This window comes from Agrilus planipennis, unplaced genomic scaffold (assembly GCF_000699045.2).
Source record: "Agrilus planipennis isolate EAB-ADULT unplaced genomic scaffold, Apla_2.0 scaffold69, whole genome shotgun sequence".
Lineage (NCBI taxonomy): Eukaryota > Metazoa > Arthropoda > Insecta > Coleoptera > Buprestidae > Agrilus > Agrilus planipennis.
In genome coordinates this window covers 1026584-1037818 of record NW_020438962.1, presented here as the reverse complement: position 1 = coordinate 1037818, position 11235 = coordinate 1026584, and the positions used below count along the sequence as shown (strand labels likewise).

Sequence of the window (11235 nt, the reverse complement as noted above, 5' to 3'; positions counted from 1 at the left end):
CGATTGTATACTGTTAATACGTGTACGTAATTTACTACAGCTCGAAATTAAACAGAGTAATTACCAAATAATAGAATTGTAATTATTTTAACAAATCGTGCAATTGAACTAGAAAATAATGGTTTATGTAATAAAGGCGGAGGTAAATAATAACTTTTATGTACCGTACACTTATCTAAATTAAACGGGCTTATAAATGTTCTCTAAAACAATAGGTGATTAATAGTAAGAAAAAGAAAAGAAGAAACATAATTATTCGTTATAATTGATTCGTTCAAAATAATTATATACCTACAGTAATTCGCTTTACGCGTTCAAAAAGAAAAGCTGAAAGAAAATAAAAACAGTTAATTAAAACGGTTACTGTTTGTTGTTTAGTTGAACATGTTATTTAACAACAGCGAAATAGCCTACTTGTTTACAATGTTTTTTTTTTCTTTCGTTTAGGTATGTACAGTGTGTGTCACAATAAATGAAAGTACAATTGAAAAGAAAAAAAGTGAGATTATTACCGTACACAGATCCGATACATATGTATACATTTGTGTAATATATCCACAGAATTATTAAAGCTAATGTAATGCGAGCTATTAAAAAGCAATAAAATTGTTGTAACCTTCATAAAATAATTTAAATCTTTACTAATGTCTTTGGTGATGTAACGTTTTCGCATTTTGCAGGATAGTGTAAGTCATTAACACGTTATTACCTGCNACAACATTGAATAACTTGGAGAGGGGGTGAGGAAATGACGTGGTGGTTTTTTAGTTGCACGACTCGGGGTACGATCCGGGCAGGGCGCTGCAAGCTTTAGTTAAATGTCCCGTTCCAAAAGGGATTGATAAAAAATGGACCGAAGAAGAAACGAAGAGATTCGTAAAAGGGTTGCGCCAGTTCGGGAAAAACTTCTACAGGATCAGAAAAGATCTCCTACCCCACAAAGACACCGTATGTTCTGTAATTTCGAAATGGTCTCCCTCATTGTAAATTTGTTTTCTATTTTTTAAAGCCGGAGTTAGTGGAGTTTTATTATCTGTGGAAGAAAACACCTGGTGCAAACAACAACAGACCTCACAGGAGAAGAAGACAAGGATCTCTTAGGAGGATACGAAACACCAGGAATAGTAGAGGAGCGGCTAATACACCCCCGAACTCCGGTCGAGGTTCCACGCCCGCTGAAACAGAAACCAGCCGACCGTTTACCCAACCCGCCAAAGAACCTGGAGAAACAAGTTCGGTCACTGAAGATGACAACTCGGAAGACGATAGTGACAGTCGGGAATCCCAGTATCGGTGTTCGCACTGTTTCACCACAAGTAATAATGCAAATTTATTAGTTTCCTATTAGATTATTTTAATGTATTTTATAATAAGGTTCGCGAGATTGGGCCCCAGGAGGTAAGGACAGGCAAATATTATGTTGGGACTGTCGCGTGCATTATAAAAAGACCAATGAGCTACCCCCTCTCACAAATCCCACGGGAGGTGCAATAGGCGACAAAGAGTCGAACAGCAAAGACAGCAGTAAAGATAATTCGGTGAAAGACGGGAAGAATGAAAAAGACAAAGAACCTGCGTACCTCTTCAGACCAGTTGCCGAGAGTCCTGATGCCAGTCCACAGCGTATGCGCACAAGAAACAAGGCTGCAAAGGAACAAACTTCTAATAGGGCAAGGCCAAAACGGGGAGGTACAGTTTTCTCAATAATAATCTCTCTCACTTTTCTTAGTTAAATTTAAATTTTATTCAGAAGCAGAGACACCTGAGCCGAAAACGCCCCAGAAGCACGCAAATAACAACAGCCCTCTCGATAAAAACGCTACTTCTAATAGCAACACGCCACATACCCCATCGAAAAATAAAAAGGGTGTGAAGAACGACAAACAGGAAGCGCCGCTGAAAACGAACAGAAAAAGAGGACAAGATAAGCTAGAAGAGACCGAAAATGAAGAAAAAGACCTCGGACTGTTCAAAAAGAAGCGAGAAAGGGCAGAGGCAAGAGCATACATACAATTCGAATATATGAATTATAGTTACATTGAGCATTTTTGTTACAGAGTCCTTCGAGTGTTACAACAGATTCTGGATCAGTTAATGACGACGTAGACAACAATGACGCCGATCCAGAACCTACCGATCCTCCGAGCACCATTTCCACATCAGTCTCAGTACCTAACAGTACCTGCACATTAACTACAACAAGAAATACAGTAAACAATAACAATAATAACAGCAGCAGCAACAATAATAACATCACCCCCGTATCGACTTCTCATTCTCAAGATATCAAAACCATTGTCAAAGAAGATCAACTTTCACCGGCAACGAGTAAATATTTAAATTTGGTTATTCGAAAACTGTAATGTAACATACTTTGTATTTTACAGCTGAAAAGCCCACGTCTGCAGCCCCCGTAACTGTTCTACCCTCCGTGCCTGTAATAACTACTAGTAAGACACAACAGACTTCCGAAAACAACAAGCCCATCAATGTGTCCATACGTCTCCCTGATGACATTAATGAACGCAAGAACCTCATCAAACGCAATCTAGATCACATGACCGAAATGAAAGAACTTAAGTATAATATGGAACAGGTCAAATTCAATCCTGAACCTGTCAAATTTAATCCTGAACCAGTTAAATTTAACTCCGAACCACCTCCAGCAATGAAATACAATCCAGAACCTGTTAAATTTAGCGCGTCAGAGCTTACGAAGTTTAATTCTTTGGAACCCGTGAAGTTCACTCCAGAACCCGCAAAGTTTAACCCTGAACCGATTAAATTTAACTCGGATTCGGTCAAATATAATTCGGATTCGTCTAAATNTACCCCATCGAAAAATAAAAAGGGTGTGAAGAACGACAAACAGGAAGCGCCGCTGAAAACGAACAGAAAAAGAGGACAAGATAAGCTAGAAGAGACCGAAAATGAAGAAAAAGACCTCGGACTGTTCAAAAAGAAGCGAGAAAGGGCAGAGGCAAGAGCATACATACAATTCGAATATATGAATTATAGTTACATTGAGCATTTTTGTTACAGAGTCCTTCGAGTGTTACAACAGATTCTGGATCAGTTAATGACGACGTAGACAACAATGACGCCGATCCAGAACCTACCGATCCTCCGAGCACCATTTCCACATCAGTCTCAGTACCTAACAGTACCTGCACATTAACTACAACAAGAAATACAGTAAACAATAACAATAATAACAGCAGCAGCAACAATAATAACATCACCCCCGTATCGACTTCTCATTCTCAAGATATCAAAACCATTGTCAAAGAAGATCAACTTTCACCGGCAACGAGTAAATATTTAAATTTGGTTATTCGAAAACTGTAATGTAACATACTTTGTATTTTACAGCTGAAAAGCCCACGTCTGCAGCCCCCGTAACTGTTCTACCCTCCGTGCCTGTAATAACTACTAGTAAGACACAACAGACTTCCGAAAACAACAAGCCCATCAATGTGTCCATACGTCTCCCTGATGACATTAATGAACGCAAGAACCTCATCAAACGCAATCTAGATCACATGACCGAAATGAAAGAACTTAAGTATAATATGGAACAGGTCAAATTCAATCCTGAACCTGTCAAATTTAATCCTGAACCAGTTAAATTTAACTCCGAACCACCTCCAGCAATGAAATACAATCCAGAACCTGTTAAATTTAGCGCGTCAGAGCTTACGAAGTTTAATTCTTTGGAACCCGTGAAGTTCACTCCAGAACCCGCAAAGTTTAACCCTGAACCGATTAAATTTAACTCGGATTCGGTCAAATATAATTCGGATTCGTCTAAATTTAATTCAGATCCAGGTAAATTTAACTCAGAATCAACCGTCAAGTTCAACTCCGACCCTAACAAATTTAACTCTGACCCAACGAAGTATAGTTCAGAACCTCAGCCAAAATTCAGTTCACAACCAGATTCAAACAAATTTGCTTCGGAACCCATAAAATTCAATTCGGAGTCCGTTAAGTACAACCCAGAATTTACCAAATACAACTCAGAACCCGTCATGTACCCGAACGAACCCAAATTCAATTCCGAGCCTATCAGGTTCGGCGTTGAACCGCCCAAATACGTGCAAGAAATTAAACAGGAACCTGTAAAGAACGAAACGTTCCATCCCAAACCCGAAAAGGAACTTAAAGAAGAATCAAAGGAAAACTCGGACAAAGTAAAAACAGAACTTATAATACCAAAAGTGGTAACAATAAAGGAGGAAGTGGATTCCAGTAATGAGGCATTAAATATGAACACCAGGGAAGAGCAAAATGTTTACAACAAGGAAAGTGCCAATACGTTCATTCCACAGGCATATAACAGTTATGGACACGTAAATCATATTCACCCAAGTCACGCTTTAAATCTGAAAGACAACAACGTGCATGTTAAACAAAACGTCAAAGAAAAAGACCAACAACCTTCACCTTTAAATTTAAATCACAACTATCTTAAAGACCCTCACGTTTACAAAGACACCACATTAACGAACCATTCCGTGAATATGGTTATCAAATTAGAACCCCGTGACGAACCTATTGAACTTACAAATTCCTCCAGAATAGAAAACTATTCCCAACCACTCAACATACCAACGGTTATACCGATGGCACAACAGTTACAGAGTAGCACACGTCCCAGCGAACCATTAGAAGAGGAGAAGAAACACGAATCGAAACCGGAAGAAAAACAGCTGGAAAGACCGGAAAGGCTGCATAGACCAGATAAACCCGATAGGCACGATTTAAGTGGGATGGGGTCGTCTATAGGACAACCCCCACTTCCAAGTCTCATGCAATCAAACAATCTTGTAACTATTGGCGGACAGTCTCCTTTAAATCATTACGGGTACTTGCCCGGGGCTCCGTACAGTCATCAACCTCGCCCTTATGACAAGCATCATCAGATAAGCCATCAGCAGTTACCGCCCAGTCAAAACGAGCCCCAGAATCTCAAAATCAAACAGGAAGTTCCCGATCACAGCATGGCGTCATCAAGTGGTAGTGGTGGCAGTAGTACTAGCGGACATGGAATACCATACCCTCACCCGACCCATTATCAACCCCAGAATCATACAAGCGCCGGTCCACCACCTCCACCACCCTCTGTCTCGATACAGCCTCCACCTGATCCCTTGCAAAGTCTAAAGGACGTCAAAGTCCCTGGGTTCAGTCTCCCTTCGGCTGTTATATCACAGTCTTCGTCTTCTTCGTCAGAGAGACCCCCGTCAGGCCCTGAGAACATCAAAAAAGAGCCAGACTTTTCAAGTCAACGTACAAACAGTCCTAGGGACAAAAGCCCGGCTCCAAAACCGATAAATATCGCCCAAACTCCACCTTTAAGGCAGAGCAGTTCAGAAACACCTCCCCACAGCTCGTCTAACCATGGCGCAATAAATCTTGTAAGTCCAAGCGCGGGGATAGTTGCTCACCCGCCCACATCACAAGGGAGTCCGTTTGGAGGTCACATGCCTCCTCCTCATCCTCTCATGCATCATTCGTTCCTATTTCCACCTCATCCATATCCTGGGTACCATTTTTCGTATCCCTATCCTTATGGACCAGTTCCCACTCAGCCTCACGGGATGCCGCCCGCTCAAAGCCTAAAAGTCGACTCCACCACATTGTCCAGCTCACAGCATACTTCAACTAGTTCGGTCACGACGCGCAGGGAGGTTCGAGAGCCGGACGAAGTGAGCGGGTTAGAAAAACGGGAGACTCAGGAGACGACGTTGACTCATCACCAGTCCTTATCCCACCACAGTGCGATTCATTCGACAACCGATAAACAGAATTATGGGGGCGGAACGAATCATACTATCAGTATTTCACACTCTACAAGTTCGAGTCAATCTTTACAGGTTAAAGTGAATCAGAAAACGGTGCGCACGAATTCTCCCCATACTCCTGTGCAGTCGCAGGTATTTATTTTGAAAATGATCAGGAAGGAAACGCAAATTAACACGCCGTTTATCTTTTCAGACCCCAACTTCTTCCTCTTCGTCTTCCAACCAGTTATCTTCTTCGACTAGCCAACACACTCACCATCACACACATCACCACGAAAGATTGTCTCCTGCAAATCCCATGATAGGAAGTAGACACAACAACAAACCATCCCCGGTTAATCCCCATCATTTAATGATTCAACCCCCAAGTATGGGACACCATCCGTCACTAGGACCTCCTCCTCAAATGGCCACTAGTTCGTTGGATGCCTTGCGGGCTCACGCGGCCCAAGCGGCGGCAAATATGCAACAGCAACAACAACAACAGCAGCAACAGCAACAGCAACAAAGTCCTATGCAACCCCCTTCAAGTTCTCCCATGTCCCTTTCTGTTGCCCAAACTCCACGAATTATTCCCGAAGAAGTTAAGATCGAACCTGACCCCGAACCAGTGCCTGAAGAAGATAGTCAAAGTAGTCCTGTCGGACCCTCCCGAGGACCTTCACCAGAACCCCGAATAGAAGATAGCGAGTGTCACCGAAGTCAGTCAGCAATGTACGGGCTTAGTTTGTGTACGCTATGTATTCTTTTACAATGTATTTTATGTGCAGATTTTTACGTCACTGGAATCGGGGAGACTACAATTCGTGCGCAAGGACTGATTTGACCTTTAAACCTGTTCCCGACTCTAAACTTGCTCGTAAACGCGAAGAAAGACTGCGAAAACAAGCGGAGAGAGAAAGAGAAGAACGCGAAAGGGCTCAGCAAGCACAGCAACGTAAAATTACAACACCGGATAAACCGGAAGTAAAACCACCTTCTAGAGGACCACTAGAAACTGTTAGCTCGCCCTACGACAGATTTCCAAGACCTGGATTTACGGACACGCCAGCCTTGAGACAGCTGTCCGAATATGCAAGGCCTCACGCAGGCTTCAGTCCAGGTTGGTATATTTTTAGAAGCAAAAATCCTGGCGTTATTTTGTTAAGTTTTAGGCCATATGTCGCGTTCCTTACTGCCGCCAGCCCACTGTATGGATCCTATGCTTCAGTATCAGTTGAGCAGCATGTATGGTCCAGGAGCAAGGGAACGACTCGAATTGGAACATTTGGAGCGCGAGAAACGCGAAAGGGAGATTCGGGAACTTAGAGAACGAGAACTAAACGATCGACTTAAAGAGGAAATCATGAAAAGTGGAATGAGAGGCCCTCCGAATCCCATGGATCCCCACTGGCTCGAAATACAGCGTCGCTATGCAGCTGCTGGACTGGCTGGACCTGGAGGTACACATGTTCGCTTTTGTTGGAGACCCGGTGTAATTTTATTATCTCAGGTCCTGCAGGAATTCCTCTTCATCACTTTGCCCTCTATCCTGGTGCGGGTGGTAGTGGGCCTTTGTCGCAACTGGAACGGGAACGTCTGGAGCGTCTTGGTATTCCACCTCCGGGACCTCCAGGTCCGCCTGGTGCGCCCCCTGGAGGCCCCCACGGTCCTCACCACCCAGCTTCCCATGCTGCCCAGTTGGAAGCTGCTGAACGTTTGGCATTAGCTACTGATCCAATGGTGCGATTGCAAATGGCCGGTATTTCCCCCGAATATCACGCTCATACGCATGCCCATACACACGCGCACACCCACTTACACCTCCACCCGCAACAACAGCAGGCACAACAGGAAGCTGCGGCCGCTGCAGCTGCGGGATTCCCATTGCCAGGTTAGCATTCTTTTGATTTGTTTTGTTGTGCTTTGTACAATCATCGTAACATTTTCATATAATCACATTGTACCTATATTACGTACTTAATGTTTATTTTTTCATCCCATAGTGTTCCTCTGTCGTTCATATTTTGTTTTTATAAGAAACGTAGACATTCAATTTTTGTTTTTCTACCTACAGATCCTCTTTATCTTTCTCTAGCTTCCGGCGGGCCGGGGTATCCGAGACCGGGCATGATACCCGGCCGAGAGCCGCCTTTAGGTTTGCATCATCCCGATTTGTTGGGACGACCGTATGCGGACCAGTTGGCGCATCAGGTAAATTAGAAAACCAATATGCATACACTTTACTGTAACGCTATTTTGCTTTTAAACGAACTAGTTTAAAAGTGAAATTAGTTATCTTAAAAAGTGCATTTTTGTTACGGCACAATTTTTAAGAGAACTATGTTTTCTATAAAGGCTGCAGCACATGAACAATTACAGAGACAAATACTGCTCGAGAGAGAACGCTTTCCCCCTCACCCTTCCCTCGTTGCTCAACATGAAGAATACCTAAGGTAAGAAATCTACACAAAAATTCCAATTTAAAAGATGATTGAGTATCTCCCTTTAAACGTTTATTTGCAGACAACAGAGAGAAAGGGAACTTAAAGTAAGGGCTTTAGAAGAAGCAGCGAGAGGCGGTTCGAGACCCTAAAAGGTACATAACCGACTGCCACTGTTAACAACTGAAGAAATTAATTAATTATTTGTTTCAGGAGCAAGTCCGAGTAAATGTTATGAATTCGTAATACCAATTCCGAATTTTGATAGTATTTTTATCCCTTATAGCGAATACAAAACACNTTAAATGTAATATAATCCAATTTTAATCTATCTATACACACTCCTTTTTTATGACTAATTCATATGTAGTTCGATGCTTATTTTTAATAAATAACTTCATTTTGCAGCAAGTTTTAACGTATTATTACTTTACTCGATTATTGTTTTTTTTTCTGTTAATTTATTATTTGTAACATGTTATTTTAGATCAGGTCTAAGTCTTGAATTATTTATGTTATTGTAATTTTAGTGGCTGGTATTAGCCTCTCTTAATAAATTGCTTGTATTTATCATTAAATAAAAAACAACTCAATTTAAATATCCTTTTCCAAATTATAAAAGGACGTAGAGTGAAAATTATTACCTTTTATTCTCTTAGCAGTATGGTAGTGATTTCTTTTATGGATGTTTGAATTTATGGACAATAATTCTCATTATGGAACTAACTGTATACATAAAAAAAAACAAACATCCTAACCTCACATTAAGTCTGGACCTTTTTCAATACTTTAAGGAAAAAGTTGTTAATAAATCACATCAGACTTTAACACCTAACATAAGAAACTGAAAAATTTATGACTTAATTAATCAATGGTCAACATGGATACTAAAATGGCTGGTAAAGGTAGCCACTGTTTTTTTTATAAACAGTGTTTATTAATGTTTGAAAAAAGGCTGGAATTATGTTTCAGGTATCTCAGAGACAGACGAGCAGCAACGTTTACGTTTTCAGATCGAATTAGAATTCGTTCAATGCCTTGCAAACCCGAATTATTTAAATTGTATGTAGTCAGCATTCAATCTTTCGTTCACTGCTAAAATAAACAAATAAATTAGTTCTAGCACAACGTGGATACTTTAAAGACAGTACATTCGTTAATTATCTTAATTATCTACAGTATTGGAAGGAGCCAGACTATGCAAAGTATTTGAAGTACCCGATGTGTCTCTACTTCCTAGATCTGTTACAGTATGAACATTTTCGAAGAGAGTTGGTAAACTCTCAGTGTACAAAGTTTATAGATGATCAACAAATACTTTTGTGGCAACATTACACCAGGAGGCGAAGTAGATTATTACAAAACACCCCACCGAATGGTCTGAATCAGGATAACGTAAATATACAAAATATAAACCAAAGTAATGGACATATGGTGCCAAAAATGTCCTAATGTGCAATTTTTTAAGTTATTATTTGCTTAATGTATAATCTAATTTGTAAGATTTAAATAAACGTCTTTTTACAATAACCACTTTTCAATAATTTTTCCTGCACCTTTACTTATGTGTTAATTGAACTAACATTAAAGAATTCAAAATAATAATAGGTATATAAGAAATTAGTCTAACATAATATCACGTTTTAATCGTCTGCTTACTTTTCAAGTTGTGTTTCAATATAGAAGTTCAACTGTTAAGGTAAAAGAAATTCAGTGAAAGGGAACCTACTTTAAAAATGGGGCGATATTTTTCGAAATATGCTTAATTTTCGAATGGCTCATGCCATATAACATCTAATTCTGTCTTTTAAACCAGTCAATGTCAATGTTTAGACTGTGTGGCCTACTTAAAGCCGAAAATGTAGTAGCAATAACTGTACATCCAATTATTATTCTTTAAGAGCATCATTTCACCTGTTACCTCCAACTAGTGAAATTATATGATGATAAAGGTTTAGTTTATATTTGATAAAGTTAGTATGAAAGTGTACTTCTAGCTGGTATATTTATTATTTTTAATAGTCGTTAGTTTAAACTTGATAAAGTGAGTTATTATTTGTGGATATTGTGTTGAGGTTCGATTTATTGATTGTAAGTATCATTTTTACGTAAGTTTTTCATAATTTCGGGTTATTTTCGTGATCGCATAATATGTAACTTCATCAAAGACATGTTTTGGTAAAGACGCGAAATTTATAATCGAAATAATTTCAATTTTAACTATTTCTGCATTACAAAAACAATTACTACATCTCCTCCTCCTCCTACACGGTATTTTCCCCAATTTATTTAAAAACTAATTTTCCAGAATGGCCGACAACAATGAATTAATAAGCGGCCATCATGAAATCATAATTTTCGCGCTATTTTGAATTTAAAATAATAATAAGGTAATAAGCCTTAAAACTGAAATAAATTCTGATTAAATTAATACAGATTAAGTCATTAACAAATAGATAATAGTACATATTAAACCGTTATCGTTAATTAGGGTTTAATAATAATAAATAAACAATTAATTAAGAAAAGTGTAAATTGGGTTGCATACACATAAAAAATACTATATCATTTCAGGAACCAAATAGTAATATGAATATAGGAAAAATATTAACTACAACAATATTAATAATTGTACTAATTTCTGAAACTAACGCAAGGCCAAAAAAGAAGAATCGAATGACTTATAGTACAGTTTTACGACAAAAAGAAACAAACGCAGTTAATTTCATAAGGTAAAGTTTTCTTACATGTTCGATAAATAATTGTAAATAAGAATTTCCTACTTTTACTTTTAGATTAGCTGTTATGCGGTTAATATACGGGGTGGCCTCACGTTTTGGTTTTCAAGAACCCATTTCGGAGGCTTTAAATGGGGCATTTGTGCCTCCAGGCGTCGAAGATGATTACGGTGATTACGGAGACTTTTTAGATGACGACGATGATTATTAATAACAATTAAATTGTATATATACTAGTGCCAAAGAAACGTATTTATTTGTTTGTAC

General features: G+C 39.3%; 3 protein-coding genes across 6 annotated transcripts; all 3 read left to right on the top strand.

Annotated features, from left to right (window-relative positions):
- Nucleotides 1-118: 118 nt before the first annotated feature.
- On the top strand, nt 119-8530 carry LOC108735800. Its single transcript, XM_025975224.1, has 17 exons — nt 119-142; nt 769-948; nt 1010-1316; nt 1375-1689; nt 1754-1995; nt 2058-2328; nt 2388-2980; nt 3043-3313; nt 3373-5939; nt 6001-6521; nt 6578-6909; nt 6962-7249; nt 7300-7680; nt 7864-8000; nt 8145-8242; nt 8313-8385; nt 8444-8530. The coding sequence occupies exons 1-16, from the start codon at nt 119-121 to the stop codon at nt 8380-8382; spliced, it is 6597 nt and encodes a 2198-aa protein (XP_025831009.1). The 3' UTR covers nt 8383-8385; nt 8444-8530.
- Nucleotides 8531-8957: 427 nt separating this feature from the next.
- LOC108735818 (mediator of RNA polymerase II transcription subunit 31) lies at nt 8958-9760 on the top strand. Of its 4 annotated transcripts, none has more exons than XM_018467984.1 (3): nt 8958-9129; nt 9203-9292; nt 9348-9760. In XM_018467984.1, exons 1-3 carry the CDS (start codon nt 9102-9104, stop codon nt 9680-9682), a joined length of 453 nt encoding a protein of 150 aa, XP_018323486.1. In that variant the 5' UTR covers nt 8958-9101; the 3' UTR covers nt 9683-9760. The 4 variants fall into 4 exon arrangements, with proteins under 4 accessions (XP_018323486.1, XP_018323484.1, XP_018323485.1 ...); XM_018467982.1 differs by having other exon boundaries at nt 9185-9292; XM_018467983.1 differs by having other exon boundaries at nt 8958-9135.
- A 1059-nt stretch (nt 9761-10819) lies between these two features.
- LOC108735820 lies at nt 10820-11229 on the top strand. The gene is made up of 2 exons (XM_018467985.1): nt 10820-10962; nt 11026-11229. Exons 1-2 carry the CDS (start codon nt 10820-10822, stop codon nt 11177-11179), a joined length of 297 nt encoding a protein of 98 aa, XP_018323487.1. The 3' UTR covers nt 11180-11229.
- Nucleotides 11230-11235: the final 6 nt, after the last annotated feature.